The following is a 26,808-nucleotide window of genomic DNA, read 5'->3' on the forward strand; positions in this document are numbered from 1 at the left end:
CAGTCCCTTACCGAACACAACAATGTCTCCCCTCAGGAGGGCACCACTAAACACAAAACGGACTTCATCAGCGTGGTCGGCTTTGACAAAAGCTAGCTTCGTGTCTTCAAAGCACTGGGGCCGGTGCCAAACCTCGTAGAAGTAGACAGGTGCTCCAGCATCTGACAGAGGGTCAGGGAGGGTCAGGCATGCATGCAGCGTGGAGCAGGGAGCGGCCACTGCATCCCCACCTATCTAGTCTTGGATGTATAGATCCAGGGGTGGGACAGCTCAGAGACAAGAGGCTACCTAAGCCAGCCTCACTTCCCCCTTCCTCACTCGAGGCTGGAATTTTCTGCTACAGCAGTGCTCACATCCCTAGTGATGAATAGCTCATGTCTGAGAAGACAATAGTTCTACTTCTCAAAAGAAGTCCTCTCTATTCAGCCAAGATGTACCTTGTTGGGACTTTCTCTCATTGACCCTGGTTCAATCGTCTGGAGACCAACAAAAAAAGGCTAATTTCTGGTTTCAAGACAATCCATGTATATTTATCTTACATTCTTTCACTTGTCTTCTACTGAAGGTCTTTGCTCTGTAATTTCCAACACACATGGGCATGTACACATGCAGACATGGGAACACATGCATGAGCACACACAGGTGCACACACACACACGCAGTTTCAATTTTGCTTCTAATTACTTGGCTCATTTCTCTGCATTCCTCCCAGGAAGACCTCAAAATACAGTTGCCCTATACTTACACTGTCTCCACTTCCTCTCCCCTTATTCTCTCTCCTTTAATTGAAGTACCGCTTACGGACAGCACAAAGCACAGATCTTAAGCGTAGAGTTTGAGGAGTTTTTACAAATGTGTTTATGTAACCAGCAACCCAGTCAGTCAGGATACAGAGAATTTCCTTCACCCAGAGAGGTCCCTTTCTAATCACTCTCCCAAGAAAAAGCCATACTCATTCCTATCACCATCGATTCATTTCACCGATCCTCGAACTCCACACAAATGGAATAATACAATATGTACTCTGTTGTGTACTCTACAGCTTCTTCTGCTCAACCTAATGTTTTTGAGATTCATCTATGTTATCAGGTGGATCAACAGTTCATGCCTTTTTATCACCGAGTATGCTAGTGCAAGATTTTACCACAGTTTATTTCTCTGGTGTCTATGATAGACATTTGGGTTGTTTCCAATATGGCACTATTATTAAAGCTGCTGTGAATATGTATGTACAAGTCTTTTTTCTTTGTTTGTTTTTTGTTGTTGTTGTTGTTGTTGTTGTTGTTTTGAGATAGGGTCTCACTCTGTCACCCAGGCTGGAATGCAGCGGTGCAATCACAGCTCACTGCAGTCTCAACCTCCCAGGCTCAAGCAATCCTCCCATTTCAGTCCCCACCCTCGAGTAGCTGGGACTACAGATGCCCACCATCACACCTGGCTAATTTTTGTATGTTTTTTGTAGAGAACGGGTTTCACCGTGTTGCCCAGGCTAGTCTCAAACTCCTGGCCCCAATTGATCCACCCACCTTGACCTCTCAAAGTGCGGGGATTACAGGCATGAGCCACCATGCCTAGTCTATACAAGTCTTTTGTAAGGACATACACCTTAACCTGTCTTCAGTGAATGCTTACGAGCAGAATGATTAACAACATAGGTGTATGTTTGGCTTTCAATAAACTACCAGCTTTCTAGAGTTGCACCATTTTACTTTTCCACGAGAAGTACATGAGAACGTTCCATATTCTGAAGATTCCACATTCTTGGCAATTCATCTTGGTATGGTTTGTATTTTTATTTTAGCCATTTCACTAGATAGAAATGGTTCCCTCATTTTAGTTTATTTTCCATTTCTTTGATGACTGGGTACCTTTTCATGGACTTTGAAACTTTTTTTGTGAGGTGTCTTTTCAAGTTCAAGTCTTCTACCCATTATTGGAAAATACTTTCTTTTCATTACTGAACTGTAAGAGCTCTTCTATTCTGGATATGATTATTTTACGAAATACTTGTAGTATGAATATTTTCTTCCAGTCTGTGGTTTGCCTTCTCATTTTCAAGTTTTTAAGGCAAAATGTACCTAAGTGAAATCTGCCACTTTATTTTAAAGTATATAACTCAGTGATCTTTAGTACATTGTGCAGCCGTCACCACTATTTAAGTCCAGAACATTTTCATAATCCCAAACAGAAACCCCAGACCCATTAAACAGTCACCCCCACTGACCCCTCTTCTCTGCCTCTGGAAAACACAATTCTACTTTCTGTCTCTATGGATTTGCCTAATCTAGACATTTCATAGAAATGGGATCATACAACATGTGGCCCTTTGTGCCTGACTTCTTTCACTTAGCATAATGTTTATAGGGCTCATCTGTGTTGTAGCATGCATCCGTATTTCATTTCTTTTTATGGCAAAATGATAATCCATTGTTAAGTATATACAGAATTTTGTTTGTCGATTCATCAGTGGATGAACACTTAGGTTGTTACCATTTTGGCCTATTATGAACAAGGTGTTATGAACATTCACATATAATTTTTGTTTGAACATCTGTTTTCAGTTATCTTGAGTACACCCCTAGGACTGGATTTGCTAGTTTATATGGAAACTCTATGTTTAACCTTTTGAGGAGCAGCCACAACTGTTTCCCACAGTGGCTGCACTGTCTTATGTTCCCAACAGCAGTGTATGAAGGTTTTGGTTTCTCTAGACCCTTCACACTTGTTCTTATTCCTTTTCTTTTAAAAAATATTATAGCCACCTAGTATATAGCATAGGCAAAATAATAAAGATAGATTCTTCCCTCATACTATATAGAAAAATCAACTCAAAATGGATCAAAGACCTAAATGTAAGACTAAAACTGTAAACCTCTTATAAGAAAATATGCTGATAAATTTCCATAGCCTTGAATTTGGCAATAGATTCTTAGCTATGACACCAAAAGCACAATCAACAAAAAGGTGGATAAATTATATTTCATCAAAATTTGAAACTGTTGAGCAATTTTTGTACATTATCAACAAAGTAAGAAGGCCACCCACAGATAGGAGGAAATATTTGCAAGTCATATATCTCATAAGGGATTAATATTCTACAATATATAAGGAACTCTTAAAACTCAACAACAAAAAACTCAACTAAAAAATGGGCAAGGGTCTTGAATACACATTTCTCCAAAAGCATATATAGAGTTGTCCAATGAACACATGAAAAGATGCTCAATATCCCTAATAATTAGGAAAATGCAAATCAAAACCATAATGAGATACTACTTCAAACCCATTAGAATAGTTGTTATTTAAAAACAACAAAAACAGGAAATAGCAAATGTTGGTGAAGATGTCAAAAAAATTACAATCCCCGTGCATTGCTGGTAGAAATGTGAAATGGCGCAGAACAATGGAGAGCAACATGACAGTTCTTCCAAAAGTTAAACATAGAGTTACATATAATCCAGCAATTCTACCTCTGGCACATACCCCAAATAACTGAAAGCAGGGGCTCGAACAGATTATTTCTACAACTGTGCTCATTGCCGCATTATAGTCAATAGCCAGCTGTGGCCAACAACCAACTGTTCATTGAGCAATAGCCGAAAGGTAGAAACAACCTGAATGTACATTAATGAATAAATGGATAAACAAAATGTGATACAGACGTACAATGGAACATTATTCAGGCTTGAAAAAGGAGGCAATTCTGATGTATGGTACAACATATAGAAACCCTGAGATCTTATGCTGCCTGAAATAAGCCATACAAAAGGACAGATATCATGTGATTTTATTTACATTGAGTAACTAAAATCACTAAGTAACTAAAAAGCCAGTCATAGAGACAGCAAGCAGAATGGTGGCTATTGGGGTCTGGGGGAAGGAGGGGTGGGGAGTTGTTTTTAACAGGTTCCGAGTTTCAGTTCGGGATGATAAAAAAGTTCTGAAGCTGTATCGTGGTGATGGTTGTACAACAATATGAATGTACTTGATGGCACTGAGCTATACACTTAAAATGGCTCAACTGGCAAATATTTTATTAAGCATATTTAACCATAACTTTTAAAATTTAACATAGAGTATGCCATTTTATTTATAAATATTTATGAATTTTCCAGATTTCCTTTTGTTATTTCTAATTTCATTCCCTTGTGGTTGAAGAAGATACTCTGTGTGATTTCCATCCTTTTACATTTATTGGGATTTGTTTGGTGACCTAACATATGATTTATTCTGAAAGATGTTGCATGTGCACTTGAGAACAATGTGGAATCTAATATTATACATTAGATGGAGTATTTGGCTGCCTTTAAAATTGTTGACTTAAAGTATATTACTTTAGGAGTTCCATGACTCCTTATAGCTAAGATGTTTGTTCCATTACTATGTATGGCTAAGATGTTGGAGAAGTCATTTCTAAAAAGAAAAAATTGGGGGGAATGGCCCCCAGAAAATTATAGGGAGATATTTTCTACATGGTCCTGAAGAAGGGGAAGGAACAGAAACAACAACTGATCAACATTCCCAAACTCGGAAAGGCAGGTGAATGGTGCAGGTCACCATAGCACGGTTCCATCGAGACACACCTGGGAAAGCCCTCCCCACGAGGGAGCAGAGGCAGAGGAGGCAGCCAGTCAGTAGACAACATGGATCTCCGTGTCCACCAGCTTTGCTGGGCTGTGTTCCTGGAGCGGGATGCTCAGAGACTCACGTCGGTGATACCGAGCTGTGATCAGCCCAGGGACCACAAAGAACACATCTCCAAGCAAGTCCAGAAGACTCTCTCGGATTTCAGTCAGGGAGTGCTTGTCATGGAAGTACTCATTAACCACAAGGTGCAAATACTGGGGTGGGACGTGCTATTAAAAAATCGTAGTCTTAGGAGATCCAGATCAACCGCAATAGCCAACACGTTGAACACTCACCTGTACAGGTATGATTCTGAGTGCTTTACCCACATTGCTTCATTCAGCCCACACAGCAACCCTATGATGGGGCAAGTATCAAAACTAGCCCCATCTCCCAGATTAAGAAACTGAGGCTTAGACAGGTGAAGTGGTTGGGCCCAACTGGAAGAACCATGATTCTTTCACAAGTGTATTTGTAGCCAGATCCCATGCTCCTGACCACAGGCTGTCTTTCACGTCTCAGAATGAGTCACTCCTGGGCAGAACCAGCTGCATCATCTGTGGAGCTCAGCACAAAGTAAAAACATAGACTCCTTGCTCAGAAATCATTAAGAATTTCAAAATGGTGGCAGCAGACCATTAAACCAAATGTAGGACCCCTCTGATCAACAAGGTCCTCTGTGACTACACAGGCAGCACATGCGTGAAACCAGCCCTGTTCCTGCCTCCAGCCCTTAGCTATTCTCTTACCTAGCTAGTTGGTCTCTTGCAGCCTCAGTTTCCTCATCTGTAGGGATGTAGAGGATTATGCAAGATGTGAAGAGAAAAGCAAGCTGCTTGGCCCAGAGCAGGTCTTCAGTCCTGTTGGTTCCCCAAGCCCCATTGCTAAGTGCCTTAATAGGACATTCAACGCTTCTCTGATCTGGCATTAGCCTGCCTCCTAGACTTCTCCCTCTCAACTTTCCCCAAGCACAAATGGCAGAGAGTGCACGGTAAATTTCATGAAGATTCAGGGATCTGGTGCTCTGGGAAATGCTGGAAAAGTGTTGCAGCTCAAACCCCTACCACTAAGACAGCAGCACAACCCTTGGTAAGTTTCTTTGGAATTTGGAGGTGAGGCAGTGTACACCACATTGGGGAGTGCTGCTCGGACTAGTTTATCGGGTGCTCAGGAGACTGGTGGTTTTTAATCAGGCCAGAGCAAGGGAGGCCTCTACAGCAGGTCCAGTCCATGGTGTAAGGGCCCGGTCTCTTTGATCATATGACCAGCAGACCCCATGGTGCCGGAAGTGTCCAAGGTGGGTATAGATGCTCAGGTGAGCCCCCATAGGACAGTCAGAGGAAAAAGCCCTAGGGTTCTAGAGCAAGGCTATGCCTTCTGTATCAGAGAACTACTTACTGTTTGAAAAGCAGCCCCTAGCATGCTACCGTGCCTGGGAGAGACGCATGCCCTTCCATTCGTCTTGCATCTTCCTGCGCAACCTACTTCCACTCTACTTGAAATGTCCTCCTGCTCCGTTGTTCCCCACTCCCCTAAGCCTCAGATCAATGACCATGTTCTCCATGAGGCCATCTCCAATCCACCTGAGAATTCCACTGTGTGACTTACATCAAAATTTTAGTCCCAATTCATCATCAGACAGCTGCAACTCATCAAACATCCCTCCAAGGGGGCATGAGGGATCCCTTCCTATAGTGTTTCTTTCTGTTTTCCTTCTTTCTTTTTTTTTTTTTTTGTTTTTGTTTTTGAGACAGAGTCTCCTGCTCTATTGCCTGGGCTGGAATACAGTGGCAAGATCATGACTCACTGCAGCCTCAAACTCCCAGGCTCAACAACCCTCCTGCCTTGGCCTCCCAAGTAGCTAGCACCACAGATGCACACCACCACGCCTGGCTAATTTGTTATTTTTTGTAGAGACAAGCTCTCCCTATGTTTCCCAGGCTGGTTTCGAACTCCTGAGCTCAGTCTTCCTGCCGGGGCCTCCCAAAGTGTTTGGATTGCAGGTGCAAGCCACCATGCCCCGTTTCAGATGGCTTTTTCTAAAACAGAAATCAAATAAGGTCCTTCTTCCTTCTGCTTTCAGTCTTTAGAATGAAGCCTATGCTCATCACAGAGCTTATAACAGCCGACAGCATTCTCTCCTGCTGCAGCCAACCCTCAGCTGATCTCTTCACACCCCTCTGCTCCCAGTTGGTCCTCTTGGTTCTTTTCAGTTTCCTCACTCACCCCTTTCATCACCCGACAAGCTCCATCAATCCTCCAAACCCTTCTCCCCAAGGGAGCCACCTGTCCCCTCCTGTGGGCACCACAGGGCCTTGGTCATTCCTTGGCTTTATGTGTACCATACTGAAGTGGTCTAATCATCTCCGTCCGCCCCACATTGCACCCCAGTGCCCAGGGAAGTTCAGGGGCATGTGGACTCTCACTAAACATATGTTTCATGGACAAGTGAATAGAACATTGGCACTGAGTCCACACTGAATAAACGTTTATGGAAAAGAAGATGTCAAAAGGAGAAAAGAAAGGAAGCAAAGCAATCCATCTCCATATCCTAGTGTCTAGAGTGAGACCAGATACTGATAGGTTTGTGCAGTGAATGAATGAATTAGTGATGAAACAATAAATGAGTGAATGATAAATGACCGGTCTTCCCAGAACTTGGGCCAATGCCTGGCTGGTGCGTAGTGAATCCAGGTCCCCAGTCCGCGTGTGTTTCAGCATTCAGAGCCCTTCAAACTGTAGGTAGATAACCCAATGCCTGGCTGGTGCGTAGTGAATCCAGGTCCCCAGTCCGCGTGTGTTTCAGCATTCAGAGCCCTTCAAACTGTAGGTAGATAACCCAATGCCTGGCTGGTGCGTAGTGAATCCAGGTCCCCAGTCCGCGTGTGTTTCAGCATTCAGAGCCCTTCAAAGTGTAGGTAGATAACCCAATGCCTGGCTGGTGCGTAGTGAATCCAGGTCCCCAGTCCGCGTGTGTTTCAGCATTCAGAGCCCTTCAAAGTGTAGGTAGATAACCCAATGCCTGGCTGGTGCGTAGTGAATCCGGGTCCCCAGTCCGCGTGTGTTTCAGCATTCAGAGCCCTTCAAACTGTAGGTAGATAACATAGCACCATGCTGCGAGTTATGAGGCAGCTCAGGGTGGGGGCAACACCCAACACCCATATTGATGCATCCACAGAGAAACATATGAACAGTGGTATAAATAAAATAAATGAATGTGTGGGAACAAAAAGACTGAGAGCCACAAATCAGTCAAGGTCCAGTTCGGCTGCTGGGTGGGTTACAAAAAGCCTCTGGATTTTTGGAGCTCTTCCAGGTTGGGGGTTGTGGATTAGGGATTGTGGGCCTAGTGATATAGTTTGAATCTCTGTCTCTCACCAAATCTCATGTTGGACTGCAATCCCTAATGGAGGAGGTGGGGCCTGGTAGGAGGTGATTGGGTCATAGGGGTGGTTTCTCATGAATAGTCAGCACCATCCCTTTGGTGCTGCTGTTCTCATAATAGAGTTCTCATGAGATTTGGTTGTTTAAACGTGTGTGGCACCTCGTCCGTCTCTATCTTCTTCCTGCTCTGGCCATGTAAGATGTGCCTTCTTCTTCTTTGCCTTCTATCATGTTTGTAAGTTTCCTGAGTCCTTCCCAGAAGCTGAGCTGATGCCAGCGTCATGCTCCCTGTACAGCCTGCATAACCATGTGCCAATTAAGTCTCTTTTCTTTATCAATTACCCAGTCTCAGGTATTTCTCAATAGCTGTGCAAGAGTGGACTAATACACCTATAAAATAAAGGTCTGTTGCGTGACTGAGTGAGTGAGGAGTGTCTGTGCCCCCAGCTCCTCCCACTGAATGTGACCCAGGGCTATCTGCTAAGTGCATGTGTCTCTGGAGTACTGCAGCCTCTCAAGCTACTCACCAGGATGTTGTATATCATAGAGAGGGCAAGGGACTTGTTGGAGCCGCTGAGGACCTCAGGAGCCTCCCTCTGTGGAGAGAAGCAGTGACCTCCATGAGCTATCTGGTCATCAGAAGGTTAAACCCGTCTCCCCAAGGGCCTGGGCACCCGACTTTCACAGGGGAAGCTGAGAAGCACAGGAGCCCTCAAGCCTAGGCAGCCATGTGTGGAAGTGGCTTCCGTGTGCCAGTCAGGTAGTTAATTTCTTCTTTTCACTTTTGATAAAAGGCAGCTTTTCCCTGTCGTTCCACCTGCAGCCTTGTGGGGTCCAAGTGGCCACCTTGTTGAAAGGCTCCCATTACGGGCTAAATTGTGGTCCCCTCAAAATTCACACATGGAAGCCTTAACCCCTGTACTTCAGAATGGAACCATTTGGAAATAGTACTTTTAAAGGCGTGATTATGTTAAAAAGAGGCTGTTAGAGTGGCCCTAATCCAATCCGGCTGATGTCCTTATGAGAAAGGACCGTTTAGACACACAAAGTGATACCAACACCTTGATCTTGGACTTCCAGCCCCAGAACTGTGAGAACAAGAATGTCTGTCTTTTAAGCCACCCAGTCTATGCTATTTTCTTATGGCAGCCCTAACTGCCTAAGAGGCTCCAACTTGGCTTTGATTCCAAGTTCAAACAGAAGCGAGAAAATCTCAAAACTGGTGTTTGTTGTTCTCCTAGAGACCTTTGCAGGTGAGGCCTCTGAGAAGCCACAGTGGGTGGGACAGTGGCAGTGAGGCTGGTGGCTGAGAACACAGGCTCCCTGCGCTGCCCTTGCCAGCTGTGAACTTGGCAAGGGACTCAACTCCTCCTGCCTCAGGCTCCTGGTCTGTAAGATGAAGTTTGCAACAGGTACCCCCTGCCGGGGCGGTGACAAGAACTGAGCGAGTTGATGTTTGTAAAGCTCTTACAATGGTGCTTGGTACATAGTAAGCAATGCACGTGATTATTTGTTAAATTACCCTTTTCTGGCAAAATTACAGTTTTAAAACATGAGGCAGCAGAAATACTATCCACCTGACAAATGAATTTTCTTGGTAGGTTTTCTGCTGAAAATCTTGGGATAATGCATTACTGGGGCTGATACTTAAACATACCTGTCTCCTGGAATCGCAGGGAACCCTCAGAGTCATTCAAGTTACCTGTAAGCATATTTTAACTACTAAAAACCTTCTCTGTACGTTAAGGAGCTGGGATTTGTTTCTGGGGCATTTCTTGTGGTCCCTAACAGCTAGCAATGGGTTTAACTGCAAATTCACATGGAATTTCAGCATCCACACAGGCTTTTGAGCTCTGCAGATTCTGTCACTCGAATAATTCCAACATAATAGCATTTACTGAGCACTGACTCTATGCCAGACTGTTTGATGTATTCCTGCAAGGCAGGTGCTAAGATTAGCCCTATTTCACCGTTGAAAAAAATGGAGGGTCAGAGAGGGTAGACAACTCACCTAATGTCACACAGCAGGTAAGTAGAGAGCTCAGCATTTAAAGACAGAGCCCAGGCTGAGCACAGGCTCACAACTGTAATCCCAGCACTTTGTGAGGCCAAGGCAGGTGGGTCATTTGAGGTCAGGAGTTCAAAACCAGCCTGATCAACATGGTGAAACCCTGTCTCTACTAAAAATACAAAACAGGATTAGCTGGGTGTGGTGGCAGGCTCCTGTAATCCCAGTTATTCCCGAGGCTGAGGCAGGAGAAACACTTGAACCCAGGAGATAGAGGTTGCAGTGAGCCCAGGTCATGCCACTGCACTCCAGCCTGAGCAACAGAGCAAGACGACCACTCAAAAACAAAATAAAATAAAAGGCAGAGCCTAAATGAATAAAAATTATACACCACTGTCTCCTGACAAGCTGGGAGATGTTAGAAAGCCACTTCAGCTGCTCTGAGCCTCAGTTTCTTTCAAATAGGAATAATCATTAATCATGCCTGTTTCAAGTCGTTGCTTGGATCGCCTGTGTTTGGCCCTGGAAGACACCGGGGAACTGGTTGTGGCAGTTACAGTGGTGGTTGTTGTCACTGGCACCTGCCTTCTTCTTTCTAACACACACCCAGAAATCACTGAAAGGCTTACTTAAGGCATGAACTGTGATTCAGTGGCCTTATCTGCAACATGAGGACAAAAATCCCTAATCCCACCTCAAAACATTGCCCTGGAGGTCAAATTCATAATGGCAGAACTTGCTTTCACAACCCAGTGAACTCAGGATTCTGGTTCTAGCAACCATCAGCTAGCTTTATAATTTGGCAAACCTCTTTATTTCTTAACCCCATTTCCTCCAGCTTAAAATGAGGAGGTCAGTCTAAATAAATGAGCTTCAACAGTTTTAGGAATTTGAAGCCTCTACTCTTCTGAGGACAAATGAAAAGTTTATTTCCAATGAAGAGAGTCTTTCGAAACCACGGAATCAAAAAATCATGGGTCTTTCCCAGCACCCAGGCCTCAGCTCAACAATCTCTCCCCAAAGGAGCCTTTCTGCATCACCTGTTATCCTTCCTAAAGATACCTTCTCTCTCCACTCGTGTCCTTCATATCGTCTGTCACTCTCCAAAATCATCTTTTCAACTTCGTGTCTCGTCTCTCTCTCTCTCCTCACTAAAGTGTAAGCTGGCACCATGCTCGCTGCCAACTGGTCTGTTTTTATAAGCCTGTAATACATACTTGTTGAATAAATAAAATGATTTAACAATTTTGCAACTTATACAACCTTAGCATTCTTGGCTGTCGAAATGCCAGAACCAAGGTTAGATGTGAAAAGTTTAAAGGACTGAAGTTTTTCAAACCTATTTGAATGTCAGCTCTGAAACAGTAACTGCATTTTTTGGAAACAATCATTCATAATATTTTTTTAACAAAGACCAAATGGACCCATCTCCTCTTTCCTTTTTATATAGTTGTTTCTTCCACCCTAAACCTCATCACACGAGGAGCAAGGCAGATATTTGCTGTGACTGGCCCGGTCCTCACTTCCTCTCTTTCCGAGACAGGCAAACACTGGTGGGCTCCAGCGCTTACAACTCCTGGTGACATCTTTAGAAATGCTCAGCTGTTGAAACCAAGAGCTGTATCATGGTTGAGGGAGGGGCAGTATGGCCAGCCAGGATTCTTACCAGAGGCAGCAGGAAGCCACACTCGTGGTTATTGACTCTGATGATGGAAGGAATTGCTTTAAATGCTTTCTGAGACAATAGAACTAGAGGCTCGTTAGGAAAGAAAGCACCATCAACCACCCGAGTAAAAGACTTTGTTTTCTGTAATAAGGAAGAAAAAAAAATCAGCAGCTATTTCTGTTCACAAAATCTGCTATCCCATTCACAAAATCTGCTGTCCCAAATCCTGGCCAAGCAAAGCCAACCCAGTCTAACACTGGCTTAAATGCCCTTAAAACGTAAAAACAAACACTATGGGCCCAGCTCAAGATATCAGTCCCTGGCAGCTCTGCCACCTACTTAGGCAAGGGGGCTAAATTTGTCTGTGCCTTATTTTCTCATCTGCTAAATGGGAATGATAATAATATCTACCTAAGAAAAGCAATGACTTCTGATATGGTTTGCCTGTGTCCCCACCCAGATCTCAAATTGTAGCTCTCATAATTCCCACATGTTGTGGAGGGACCCGGTGGGAGGTAATTGAATCATGGGGGCAGGTCTTTCCTGTGCTATTTGCATGATAGTGAATAAATAAATCTCCCAAGGTGTGATGGTTTTATAAAGGGGCGCTCCCTGAGCTTTTTTTTTTTTTTTTTTTGGCCACCACCATGTAAGATGTGCTTTGATCTTCCTTTGCTTTCCACCGTGATTGTGAGACCTCCCCAGCCGTGTGGAACTGTGAGTTTATCAAACCTCTTTCCTTTATAAACAACGCAGTCTCATGTATGTCTTTATTAGCAGCACAAGAGGAAACTAATACCACCTAGCTCAGAGATTTTCAAAGTGTGGTTCCTAGACCAGCAGCATCAGCATCTGGGAATTTGTTAGAAATGCACATTCTCAGGCCCACTTCAGGCTCCTCTTTAAGAAACTCTGGGGTGGGGTGTAGCCCATGAACTTTCTTTCGGCCGGTCCTCCATGTCCTGATGCATGTTCAAGTTTGAGAACCACTGGCCAAATGCAAAGGGAAAAATGAGGGTAGACAGAGTGGCCAGGAATGTAAGAGTTGGTGTGAACACCTTCCTCTGATGTCTCCCTGAGACACAATGCCTTGAACATGGCTGGATGTTTTTTGAGTCTCAGAAAGCAAAACTCGTCTCTAATCATGGTTTCTTTAGGATTCTGTTTTGGGATTTGGGTAGAAAAGAGCACATGAAAGAGTTCCACACATCAGGTCTAGGACTTATCCATTTCACTGAGTCTAGCAGGGCCCACAGTGGACACTCAGTACACACCACATAACTAGCAAATGTTGAAATCTGAAAGATTATGATTTTGTTTGTTCAAAGACTGTCATTAAAGGCTCTCAAGATTGGAAGGGACATAAAAGATCACCCAGTCAAATTAACTGTCAGTGACTGAACGTTTGTCAGTAGTCAGCTAGATTTTGCTCGAATACCCAGAGAGATGGGCATCTCACCATCTTCTGAAGGAGGTCTTGAAAAGTTTTCAGTTACACAAAAGTAAAATGACTTCTTAGAACTTCCAGCTCCTGATCTTGACTTCAGCTTCTGGAAGCATACGTAATAAGTGTGGTCCCTCCCTCCCGTGAGATGCCTTCAGGGACTTACAGACAAGCTTATACTTTGCTGAAGCTTCTCCAGGCTAAGTTGCATCCCTGCCCCAACAATTTTCTTAAATTATCTACAAGGGTTCCATACCCCCATGTATTTTTTTACAGCTGTTATCAAGTATCCCCAATCCTCCTCTTTTCCATGTTCCAAATCCAAATAAATAACAAAAGGGTAGGATTTGTCCACCTCTCCATTCAAAGGGCAACGCTGCCCCCCCCAAACGACCCCCTCTGTCCTCACCTGGCTGTGGGTCAGCAGCTCCTTGGAGGATTTTGTCCTCAGGCACCTCAGCAGGGCCTCAGAGTCTGAGGCATTGTACCCACAGAAGCACGCCACCACTTGCAGCTACTTCCAGAGGTGGACCAGGTTAGAGCATGATATTGAAAGTATCTAGGAAAATGAAAGCTGGAAAATGCCCTCCAGTCAGCCACAGGCCGGTCCTCCATATATGAGTCCCTCCTGCTACCCCTGCCTAGCCCCACGCCCCTGTAATGGAAGGTGCACATGACTGACAGGCTGGCACCGCATCACCCTCACTCTCTTGCCTGGCCTCCCTGTCATCTTTAACAAACACCACAGCTGAGATGGGAGTTTGTCCGTCTGTGGCCATGGAATGGAATCAAGAATCCTGGTCACAAAGAGATCAGTCCTGTGAGCTGGGCTGCATTGCCAGTTGGCCCTTCTGGAGCCTAGAAGCCCAACCTTGAGGTGCTAAATGAAGACAGAAACACCAAGAGCAAGGAGCAGCTTCGCAAGCTCCTCCACTGTCAGCAGAGGCCAGGCTCCAGAGCAGATTCTCAGCTTGTCAGCTCTGCCCAAGCCCCAGAACCATTCACAGCCTGGAATGTCCTGCCTGTCTTTTTTCCTGTCTCTATACCAATCCTTCTCATTCTTTAAGGCCCAAGTCCTGCCCTCCACAATGTCCTTTCAGGGTATCGCAGCCCCCAGAAACCCCTTCCTCATCTAATTTCCTATCAGCTCAATGTTCTCCACCTTCCAAGCCTAGCCCATTGCTGAACACCTGATTTCCTTGCCACTGAACCGTCCATATTTGTAGAACTCATCCACTGAAAGTGGTGGTCCTTAATCTTCTGGGAGTCATAACTGTTTGAGAATCCAATCAAAGTTACAGACCCTCTCCCTGGGAAAATGCACAAGCATGTAGAGGCTGGTACCATTGTGGGACCACCTCCAAAACCTATCCATGGATTCCAGGATTTAATCTTCTCCATAGACAGGTGATAAAAAGATTACATTACCCTCAAGTTTAGCATATGCTTTCTCCGCTGATAAACCTCAAAGTTCTAACAGAGCAGGGAAAATGGCACTCAGTGACATACATCAAATGGATAAATATATGTCCAAACTGAAGGCAGCTTTATGGAGAACGTAACAGAAATCAATGTTTCCATGTGTTGAAGGTTCTTTTTAATAATTTTATAACTCTGTTTCTGCTCTTGGTATAAACTGTTACTTTCTATAAGATGTTTAAGAAAATTTACCACTAAAATGATTAATACTCAAGAGATGGCTCCACAGCCCTGTGCTTAATTAATATGCATTGAATGAAATCGCTCATTCGTTAACTCATTCATCCGGAACATTTATGGCTGCCTGATATATACCAGGTATTATGCTGGGGTGCCTGAAGGGCAGAGAGCTCCTTGTCTCTAGGGCCTCACTATCTAGTAGATAATTAAGACAAGAGCAGATGACAAATATCATGGGATAGATGCCCCTTATAGTCCCATGCCAGACAACATTAATCAGTCACAGTATTATTTCCCACTGAGCTGGAAACAGCCTCTGAATCTTTCTTAATGTAGTGCCCTGGGTATCCATTCCCAGTGGAGTAGAGTAGGTACAGGAGAAGAGCTGTATAGAATACAGGGGACTGAGTTATATACCACAAGCAAAGCATAATGGGTAAGACGTAAGAACCAAACACACACTCGTGCACCCCAGGGGTGTGTCCTTGTGTAGCTAGACACATTTCCTGTTGAACCTGGCCTTTCATGGAGGAACAAGGTTCACTTGGGCCAGCATGAGGTTCCTTGGGCATGGTCACTAAGGAAAGCCAAGCACATGGTGAGAAGGTGCCCAACCACATTCTCTCCTAACTGAGAAGAGGAAGCTGGAAAGGTGTTCACAGTTTACATACTTCCTCACTCGTCTCAATCTTGGGCATTCAGGTAAGGGATGATGGCCACCCCACTCTCCATGATGGCTTTGTGGAATAAGCCTTCAGCCATGGGAGACAGCATCTGGAGAGAGAACACAGAAGATTCAGGAAAGGTTAGCAGAGGACTCACCACCGATCACACATACCTTTCTTCCCTCTTCAAAGAAACCTTCCCAGGAACCCTCCTTAAAAGCTCTAAGCTTAGAGGAGAAAAGAGCCCTGGTTTGGGGGATTAAAGGACTAGCTGTGAACTTACTTAACCTCTCTGAGCCCCCGGCTCTTCATGAACTTTTATGTCAAATATTCAGGCATATGATTTCTAGCTCCTTCACTTCCTAGCTGGATAACCTCAGACAAGCTGCTTAATATTTCTAAGCATCAGTTCACTCCCCTGTAAAACTGGAGTAAAGATCAAGCCCGTATCACAGAACCGTTGTGAGGAGCAGGACAAGTAATAGACATAGAAGTCTTCACAGAGGGTCTGGCCAAATTTCGCTCATGAAACAGTGGCTGTTATAATATATGAAAAGTTAGGTTAATATAATCCACCTTAGAAGGTAATTTTGAAGATGCTAAAAGACCACATATATTGTCAAGTGCTATATAGCAGAAGCTCTCTTAACTCATCAGCATGTCACTGATTTCTGCAATTAACCTCCCAACTGATGCCAAGGAAATGCTGACCACTCTGAGCCAATGGACCATTTTCTAGCCAGTTTCTCATCAGTTTCTTGTCAAAAATCAGGTGTGTTTGCTTCCAAACATGTTTTGTCAGTTGCGCTTGTTATTGTAATTACATAATCAATGAAATATCATGAGAACAAATGTACTGTGTGTGTAAAAAGAAAATCGAATTATGTCTGGAAAAAATTTCTTGATAAAGGGTGGCTAAAAAATATTGCTGTTTGGCTAGGCATAGTGGCTCATGCCTATAATCCCAGCACTTTGGGAAACCAAAGCAAGAGGATCACTTGAGCTCAACATTTCAAGACCAGCCTGGGCAATATAGCAAGATCCCATTTTTACAAAAAAATAAAAATTAGCTGGGCGTGGTGGCACATGCCTGTAGTCCTAGCTCCCTGAGAGGCTGAGGCAGGATGACTGCTTGTGCCCAGGAGTTCGAGCTGCAGTAAAGTATGATCATCCCACTGCATGCCAGGCTGGGCAACAGAATGAGACCTTGTCTCAAAAAAGAATATATCGCTGTCAAATTGTGTGTCGACAAGAAAGAAGTAAAAGGAAAAGTACAAAACTCCAAATGAGCTAAAGTCAGACTACTTTGCAGGCATCTTTAAGTTTGTGCCACTGCAAAGAAATTGAAACTGCAATTTGAGGACAGTGAATTTTGTAGGTGGTTTATGCAAGATAACCCATGTTGGAACTCGAGCCAGCAGACCAACTTGCAAACACAAGGCCCTATATCAAACTGTTGGTGAGGGAATGTACATTTTATGGTTTAAATTAAAATAAAATATTTATATGCATCTTGTGGTATTTCATGCTTTAGCTGAATTTTCTATTAAACAAGTGATTGCTACTCTGGTAATTGAATACTAGGGCTTCTTCTCTACAAATATAAGGGATTTTTTTCCTCAAATTATTACTCACTATGTGACCTTAGGTGATTTATCTAAACTTTCCCAGTGGCGGCTGTCTTGTCCATGAGATGAGACTGAGCCCCTGACTCACAATGTGTTTGTGTGGCTTGTAGGAGACAATGTGTATTAAAGTGTTTGTTCAACATGAAGGCACCAATCAAATGTTAGTGACTCATCATCACCATTGCTGGAACCTCCCATACTGAGATTCATTCAAATCACAAAGCAGAGAACTCACAAGGCCAGAAACACTTATGGCTCCCGCAGACTCGCCAAAGATGGTCCCCACCAAAGAACTCGATGTTCTTCTGGACCCAGGAGAGAGCAGCCACCTGGTCCTTGAAGGCCCAGTTCCCCGGAGCATGCTGATCCCATGTGCTGAGGACAAGAGGCAGGGTGAGTATTCTCAGTCAACCATGGTGTGTTTCCCACGGCCCCAGAAGTTCTCAGCAGAGGCTGTGGGCAGGTGTCAGTGGGGAAGGGAACTCAGAGTCAGAGGACTGGAGGAGCTGGGAAAACCAGGCTCGTTCTCACACTTTGCTGGGATTTGAATTTCTTTGAGAATTTGATGAAAGTTACGCACCCAAGAAAAATGCACATACAATATTGTAGGTGCAATTTCAAGTATTCATAGGCTCCTCAGAATCTAAGAATCCTACGTTGCCCGGGCTGGTCTGGAATCCATGAATCCGTTCCCGAGAGTTGGTCTGTACAAGAAAGCAAGAGTTTCCTGAGCACAGGATTTTCCACTAAATTAATAATATAGTAACAATAATAACAGCTACAACATGTGCCAGACACTGTTCTAATGACTTTAAGGCTAATACTCCTACAATCCTCACACATATGAGGTAGGTGGTGCTGGGTTTTCTCCCTTCGCTTCTTTGGGTCCTCTCCACCCTTCTCTGCCTTGCCCCCCAAAAGCTGGCCTCTGGGAATGACATCACTCAGGCCTCACCTGTGTGCCTTGAGGGTGGGCTAGAGAGAGACTGGGAAGTTTATCCCACCACCCCATGCTCCCTCTCTGCTGGCAAGTGCTTGGGCAGAGACTGCATTTCTCCATAGCAGCAGCTCATGCCAACTCTCTGCCACTAAACCTGTGAGCATGCTCTCAGGAGACCAATGTGCATATCAACTCTTTCATTCAGACACAGAGAGGTTAAACCCCCTTACCCAAGAGCTACAAAGCTGCAGATTTGGGATCCCATGTTCCCATGCTGCTGCCCCTGCACAATTGCATGTTTCCCAGGATGGAATCAATGGGAGAACAAATGAAGTAAGTGGAAATGCCAGAGAACCAAAGAAATGTCTAGACCAGAAACATGCATGCAGTGCACACCATGTATGCACGTCATCCTGGGGCACATTCTACTCTCCTCCATTTCCCAGTCCCCCAAACTGCTCCTCCCCCGGGTCCCTTCCTCTGTCCATGACCACTGAGCTGGCTCTGACCCCACCTTCTCTCCCCCAGGCCCCTGCATCTGATCAAGAGTCAAGCCCTGCCAATTTTACCTTCATCTACCTATGTTCCATTCTACATGGCTCCCACCCTGGTCCCCGTTTCTCCATCTCTGTTTATCCTGAGAAGCATTATACCTTAGTGGTTACTATCTCAGCTTCTAGCACAGGATTCACAGCCTGGAACTTATTATCTGGGTGGCCTTGGACAAGCCACTTAACCTGCTTTGCCTCAATGATTCTCACATATAAAATGGGGATGATAGTGCCCACTCCACATGATTGCGAAGCTTGATAGTGCCAGGCAGACAATAAGCATGTCATACACAATGCAGCTAATGCTTTTGTGGTTTAACCACCCCATGGCCTGCATCAAGACAGTGCCTCCCAGTGGGGCTCCCCACATGCAGCTGGGCATCCCTGGCTCAGCCTCCGCTCTGCTCTGGAGTGAGGTTTCTGGTACACTACTCTGAGAAAGGTACTACTGGTCCCTCAATCTGTGTTGGATAAAGCCCAAACTCTATGTACAGCCTGGCATTCAAGGCCTTTCCTTATCATGCCTGTCCTTGCCTTTCCACATCCTTCTCCTGCTGCGGCTTTCCCAACCTATGCTCAAAACCAGATACAATAAACAATTGTTGAAAACTTTTCTACCAAAGGAATCTTATGCAGAATCCTAATGTATAGAGCAGCCAGAAGTGTAATTGTCCTGGTCAGGGCACCCGTCAGCCTGTCCTGCCTGCCCAACACTCCCAGAGCCACATCCCAGGGCTACAGTCTCAGTGCGCTTTGCAAAAGTATTGCTTCAACCCCATGTGCCTCTACCTCCCTTCCAACTTCCCAGTCTTTGCACACGTATCGCCTTTGTCAAGCACATGCTCTCTCAACCCCTTCTCCTCAAACCCAACCACATCCTTCCAGTGCAGCTCCAATGCCACCCCTCTCTCAAAGCCTCCCCAATTCCTTGCAGCTCATTCCTCTGTTTCCACAGCCCCATGGCATCTCACTCTTGGAGAATTAACCATGTCCTGCTTGGAAAGTGGATATTTTTTTCCCTGCATTATGTCCCCCATAGTCAGGAGCCTCTGTAGGGCAGGATTCATATTAGAATCATTGCTGCTTTTCCCATAGTATGTGACTGTGACCCCCAGGCATGATCCTGGCCTCGCCTCTCACTACTCCTCTTTACTTTCATTGGACCCTGTTCATGACTTCTCCTGCCATGTTTCAGGCAGGATAATAGAAGTGGTCAAGAGACCTAGCTCTGTTTTGTGACCCTGGGAAGTTGCTTGACCTCTCTGGGCCTCCATTTTCCAGCTGTGAAATGAGAATAACAGCATAGAACTTCCTTCAAGAAGTATTTTGCTGGTGAGTTGAAATAATGCATGGCAAGTGTACAGCACCACGTCTGGTTCAGTGAGTGCTCAGCACGTGTTAGGCGTGATTGGAGGAGGGAAGCCACTGTGATGGAGTGATATTCTCAGGTGAGCATTCGAGGATGCTGGGGGTGAGGCTCAGGTAGACACCACCAACTGCTCACACAAACAGTGCCCTCGTCTTCCAGGGCACACAGCGGGGCTACATTGCCTCAGCTTGCTTACAGCTGGATGTGGCCACATGACTGAGTTCTGCCAGTGATGAGTGAGCAAAAATGGTGAGTGCCGCCTGCACGCTGGGCCGGGAGACCCTCCCTTGCATGTTCCTCCATGTTCTCTCCATCCACCCACCAAATGCAGACAATCCGGGGCCCTAGAGAATCCACATCAGAGCTCAAGATCCCTGGTTGACCATGGGAAGGATGTCTGTCAATCAGGGATGCTCAATTAAACTTTACTCAAGTGAGAAAGAGATTTTTATTGTTTTAAGCCACCAAAATTTGGGGATTTATCTGCTACAGCTGCAAAAATTACCAAAGTAATTAGGGCCAGCTTTGTTCAATGTCACGGAAGGCTCACCCCTTCTCGGGTTGCTAAGCTCTGTCTATGACTACTGCACAGCTGCCCCTTTGGGATCTGGGGTGTCGATCGCTGGGAGAGACTCACGTGAAGAAGCCAATATTCCCAGCCAGTACTGGGCGATCACAACCAGCACGTCCTTGGAGGCAGCCAGGGAGGACCTATCAAAGATGGAGGCTGAGCCAGTCTGAAAGGCACCCCCTGGGAACCATACCAAGACCTGAAGAGGGGAGAGGAACATCCAGTCAGCCCACCAGGCCCCACCGCCCCTCCTCATGCAGTTTGGGACATACGTTCTTCAGGTGAAATATGAATGTCCCACTTGCTAAGCAGGGTGAAAGGCCTGTCATTTGAAGAAGGCCCAGGGTGAAGCATGTAGGCTCTGGCACCTGAGTGCCTGGGTTTGACTCCCAAGTCTGCCACTGACTATCTGTGTGACCTTGGCCAGATTACTTAACCTAAGGCTCATTTTTCTATCTGTAAGATGTGATGAAGGAAAGCATCTCACTTACGAAGTTATCATGAGGTTTAAACAGAATTCGGCATTTAAAGCTCATAGAATAGTGAGTGATAGCACATTTCAAGTTTCAAGTGCTCAGAAATTGTTCAGTAAATACCAGTGAGCCTGTGACCTACAGGAAGATGGAAAACATTGTAAGCCATGTGTAAGAGCAAACACAGAAAAGCTCTCTACTTTCAGAGAGAGAAGAGGAGAGGAGAGGAAGGGTTTCGGAGAGGGGAGGGGGAGAAAAAGAGGAGAAAGAGAAGAAGAAAGAGGAGGAGGAAGGGAGAAGAGGGAGGAAGGAGGAAGAGGAGGAGAAGAAGGATGAAAGATCAAGAAAGGAAGAAAAAGAAGAGAAAGAAGAGTCAGGTTCAGTGGCTCACACCTGTAATCCAGCAATTTGGGAGGCTGAGGCAGGTGGATTGCCTGAGCTCAGGAGTTTGAGACCACTCTGGGCAACATGGTGAAACCCTGTCTCTAGTAAACAAAAAATTAGCTGGGCGTGGTGGCAGGCACCTGTAATCCCAGCTACTCGAGAGGCTGAGGCACAAGAATCGCTTGAGCCCGGGTAGCAAAGGTTGCAGTGAGCCAAGGTTACACTACTGCACTCCAGCCTGGGCGACAGACTGAGACGCTGTCTCAGAAATAAATAAGGGAAGAGTACAAACTTTATTGATTAGAAAAATTGGGACCAGGGGACATAAAACATTATTTAAATGGCATTACCTCTATTTATATATTTAATAACAGATCATTCTCTTTCTTAAGGTCATATTAGATATTACAGTCTTCGGGACGGGTAAAGAGAGGAACACCTCTGAGGAAAGGGGAGGTGGACAAAGCGCTGGCTTTGGTGCCAGGTTCTAGCGCCAACTGTGTGTACAACATGGAGCAAGTCAGCTATGCCCTTCCTGTGCCTCATCTTCTCCATCTGTGGAATGGGTCCAAATCCTCCTTACCCACTGAGTTAGTGTGGGAGTTAAATGAGATGATGTACTGTGGCTGGCACACAGCAAGCACTTAATAGACGTTGCTGTTAGGATACAAGAGAGCCAATTTGCCCCTGGCAGAAGCACAGGAAGAGAGGAGGGTGTGAGGGTGTGGCTGAAAAATAGAATATGCCTTTCCCCCGCTCACTGACACAGGGATGTTTTATATTCTTAAAGGAAACACTTAACATGATTACCTGTCTTCATTATAAACAGAAAAGTTGGAAGATAAAATTATCGTCTTTGAAAAAGGATTCCCCAAATTTAAAAAAAGTCAGACTCCTTTTAAGCAGTGTCTTTTCTGAAAGTTTACAGGTCACTAAATATGCAACAGAGAGGAAAAACAAGCAAGATAAAAATCAAACGTCAAGTCACTGCCAACAAAGAATCAGGCAGAAAAACCGATCACTCAAATCTAGCAGGAGAATGATCTTTTAAAATTGTTGATGTGATTACATTTCCCTTTTAGGCAACAGGGTAGGTCCAATTCCAGACAGGCAGCTGCCCTGCCTGGATCCCAGGCCAAGGTCTTGCAAGCTGGAGCCCCAAACACACAGCAGGCAGCCTTATGAGGAGCTTGGAGCCTGCATCGGCGTGGACCGGCGCATAGAAGTTAAGGTACGGGCCGTCTTCTGACACTTCAAATTTGGGGTCACGCACCTTGAGCATGTGTTGATCTAAGAGCAGCCACTCTGACTTCTGGAGGCACCTCCAGGAAAGGAGAAAACCCTCAGAAAAAGTTATCAGCAAACTCGCCTGCGAAGGGCCAGTTCTTGTGACAGTGGGGAGGCCTGGACATCTCTGCCTGAGCAGAAGAGGCAGCTACTGGTACAAAGTCCAATCATGCCCAAATCCCCATGGTTTCCAAAACAAACAAGCAAGCAAATTCTCTTTGATCTGGTTCCTGGGTAGGAAAGAACACTGTGTAGAGTAACGGTACCATTACCCCCACCACCCTCCCATGCCTACACCCACCACCTCAATAGAGACGCACATAACGACCTGAGCTGGCCCAACAATTCCCCAAACCGTAGAGGGCAAGACACAGTGGAATATCAAGGGCTTTGCCCCTGTGGCTCCCTCTTCTGTCCCCAGAAGAGCAAGGAAACATTTCCAGGCCTCTCTACCTGGAACCAACCAAGATAGACTGGCAGGGAGACTCCTGCATCCAGGCTTTGCTCAAGTCAGGCCCTCTGCCTGGACTGCTTACTCCCCATATCTGTATGCTCACATTCTTCCCTTTGTTTTAGCTTCATTCCAACTTGCCACCTCCTCCCAGAAGCCTTCTGAGATTTCTCCAGTTCAACCATAGCTCTTCTTTGGAAATACTTACCTATTTTGCGTTCTTTCCCAGAATGTGTCCTAGGCTTGTGAATGTGAGTTATCATCACCCCCAGTTTGATTGTGGGCAGCTAAAATCCTGGGACTCTGTATTAAGTCACCTCTGTACCTCAGAGCACCAGCACAGAGCGTGATACACCGTAAGATTAAGCAAGGCTGTGAATGTGAATGCTTCTACCATACCCCATGTACAATCAATGCTAGTTGCTTTGTTAATAGAATAATGTGCAATATCTCTGCACATCTTCTCCTGACAGGCTTTTTTGCATCCTTGCCCCTTTGTATGTTGCTGATCAGGCCTCAGCACTTTCAGCAAAGCCATCTCTGACCTCCCATCAAAGCTAGGCTGCTGAGTCTCTGTTTCCCCTCAGCACCCTTCTCTGATACACTCATGATTTCCCTTGCCATCTTATACTTTAACCGTCAATTATTGTTTTCATTCCTGCCACCATCACTCATTTGCATACCCCCTGAGGACAGCTGTGACTCATCCCCGGCCATGTCCCCAGGCCTAATGGAGAGCCAGCTATCAAGTTGGTTGTCAATGAATATTAGTTGGATGAATGAATGAATGCACGAACAAATGAGTTTCAGCTTAATGTCCTCAGTCTTTGGTCCACATGGGGTCATCTTCTGTGGCTCAGGGAATGTCCTGGCACCAGAATTTCTTCTGCCAGGAACCCATGTGTCCCAACGTGAGATTTTCAAGTCTCACTGCCCACCCATTAGTCTCACCTCGTTCCTCCCCAATTAACTTGGTAATGGGTTACCTACTCGAGCTTGATCAGGAGCTCCCTACCTCCCAGAGTGCCTGTGTCACAGAGACACACCCATACATTCATTCCACAGGTATTTATGGAGTTCACCACGGGCCAGGTTGGACTGCTGGAGCTGACACCCTTCTAATGTGTTTCTTCCCAATAAAATTCTCACTCAGTCTGACCTAGAGGCCAGGCTTGGGTGAGAGTTCACAAGAATACATTGGGACAGCCCCTTCTGACCAAAGGACTCAGTAAGCCCATCTCAGCACTTCCAAAAAACCTGGCTGTTGATCAGAGTCTCTAGAGAGTGTGCAGATATAGTTTCCTGAGCTCAGCTTGGGATATTCCGATTCAGGAAGTTCAGAAGGGAGCCCAGGGAATCCGCATATTTTTAAAGATGCCTCCAACGACCTGGCCATCAGCGAGTTTGGGAGTCAGGGGATTACTGAACCACTTGCCTGAGTCTCCAGCCCTCTCTCTCCCTCCTCCTGGACCCACGCCAACCCCTCTTCTTTCCCACTGGGCTGCATGACTTGCATTCCCACAACTCCCAGAGTCACAACCCACCCATGGGCCCAAACCTGGTCTTACGAATTAGGGTAGGAGGTGGCTTCTCACAGATTATCCCAGGGTGATGCAGGCTGTGGATTTGTAAAACACAGGGGTCCCAGCGGAGGAGCTGCAAAGGGGACTCCGAGGAACACATTCACAGGCACGGGCTTCCCAGCACAGTGACTTGCTTGCCCTGAATCCATCCCAGTCTGGTGTTCCTCTGTGACCCTTCAGCAGAAGGCCCTGAGAGAACACCTGGGAGGCGTCAGGAGCAGGCTGGGGACCCAGCCTGGAGCTCCCCAGTGGGGACACACTTCCTTCACCTGGAGGCTGAGCAGCCGGCAGTATCCAGGTTCCCTCTCCATGAATCGATGTCTGCGGCTTCTTCCAAGATTGCTGTAGAAGTCAACCTTATGAAAGCACTGACTTTCTTTCCCCTAGAGCCCAGCACAACCGAGCCACAGAATTTTCCTATTCACTCAGGAACCCATCTCCCTTCTGCTGAGAGCTCTTTCTTTCCACAGGATGGACACACGCCAAACTCTGTAGATCCTGGGGTGCCAAAAACTCATCTTCCCAGGGATTCCTACACTTCTGTCCCTTCCACACCCTCCAGCACCACTGCTGGCACATCTGTGCAGCACCTGCATGATTACTGGCTTTTAATTTCTTTCCTAAAATTTAATTTCAATAAATTTCTTTTAAAATTTTACCTAGAAGACTTCCAAGTAATCACATCTATGGAATTGTGGTTTTGGTGAGTTACGTATCTACTTTTGAATACATATGAATATTCATGGGTGAAAACTTAAAATTCTCACGCAGATGCTACCTGAAATCAACCATATACTTCCAGGAACATGAAGATGGCACTTTGGGAGACTGGGCATGCCAGTGTCTCAGTTTCCACACAGAACGTGGAGCCTTAAGAAGGAAACTGCCCAGCTACTTACTTAGCAGGACCCGGGTGTCTTGGCACTGTTTCTAATGTCATTTCATTACTGAAAATCCAGTCGCTGCAGCCAGGAGTGCAGAAGCACAGGCTCTGTTCCTCACGCCTCCCCAGTACTCAGGATAGAGCCCCTCTAAGCGCCTTGCAGGACATGAGCAACCCAAGGGCAGAACCTGGGTCTTCTGTGCACTAACCACTCCAAGAAGGAAGCTCTGGCTTCTCAGCAACACCAGGACATTGGTGCCATCAAAGTATCACATAGCTCTCCACGGACCCTCAGACACCTCTGACAAATGACTTCATTTCTACCAGTGGAAAATCCTCCCCCCACCCCATCTTCTGAGAGCCCTCCTCTCCCACTGGATATCTCACCCTTGGTAGTGGCTGCAGGGACCCAGATAGCCCAAATTAGGATCTGGCCTGGGTGCACCCGATTCCCATTCATTTGGCTGCTGCCTAAACTCCGTGAACATCCACAGTGGCTTCTGGCCTCAGGGAGCTTCAGTCAGGAGCCAGAATGAACTTCCTGCTAACAGGCAAACGCTGAATAGGCAGGCAGAGGGAGCAGAGTTACTGAAGAACAGCATCAGAACACTATTTTCAGAGGAATTGACAGAGCAAGACCTTCCTGTTCTGATTTACCTAAGAAGAAGCTGATGATTAACTCTTGAGCTAGAGAAAGATAATTTGACAGGCTTTGGACTTCTGAGATGGGATAAATAGAAAAGACATTCCATACCAGGCAAGAAATTTTAGCATTACATGTTCCAGAGACCCAAGGATGAATGAGGTTTCCAGACCTACCTGTGACTCCAGAAGGACACAGTGCAGGCTGGAGAAGCCTAGAAGTTTCTGAGAAGAGGAAGAAGGTTGCTGCTGGGGCAAGCAAGTGGCTCTGAAGGCACAAACACTGCCAACTCAGACTGGCACCCCAGCTGGCCCTGCCAACCAGAGTCTTGCTAGCCATTTTGTCTACAGCCTCCTTGGCAACCTTGAGGCTTCTTAGACTGTATTATTTCCCCTCTGGTCCTTCCTAGTTGCCACCAAAAAGATTCTCCCTGGCCTTCAAATCTGTCCCTTCATCCCACCAGAAACATTATTAATTCGGTACACCACTGCTCACTCAACCGCCTTAAAGCACTTCATGTAAACTCTCTTGTTGCCAACACCACCACCCCGATTTTGGATGTCTTTCTTCTCCAGCTTCTTCTCCTTTAAAAC

At 45.7% G+C, this 26,808-nt stretch overlaps 1 protein-coding gene across 1 annotated transcript in view; it reads right to left on the reverse strand.

The window, feature by feature from the left end:
• The window catches only part of CES5A (carboxylesterase 5A), a 29,310-nt gene extending 3,278 nt beyond the window's left edge, over window positions 1–26,032 (reverse strand). The window contains 14 exon segments of the mRNA XM_003735307.6: window positions 12–161; window positions 4,709–4,856; window positions 8,538–8,606; window positions 11,685–11,825; window positions 13,538–13,642; window positions 15,484–15,561; window positions 17,316–17,358; window positions 17,360–17,455; window positions 20,578–20,590; window positions 20,593–20,710; window positions 22,540–22,690; window positions 24,675–24,804; window positions 24,807–24,878; window positions 25,960–26,032. Coding sequence (XP_003735355.3) covers window positions 12–161; window positions 4,709–4,856; window positions 8,538–8,606; window positions 11,685–11,825; window positions 13,538–13,642; window positions 15,484–15,561; window positions 17,316–17,358; window positions 17,360–17,455; window positions 20,578–20,590; window positions 20,593–20,710; window positions 22,540–22,690; window positions 24,675–24,804; window positions 24,807–24,878; window positions 25,960–26,032 — 1,387 coding nt within the window.
• Between the last annotated feature and the right edge of the window lie 776 nt (window positions 26,033–26,808).

This window comes from Callithrix jacchus, chromosome 20 (assembly GCF_049354715.1).
Source record: "Callithrix jacchus isolate 240 chromosome 20, calJac240_pri, whole genome shotgun sequence".
NCBI classification, from domain to species: Eukaryota; Metazoa; Chordata; class Mammalia; order Primates; family Cebidae; genus Callithrix; species Callithrix jacchus.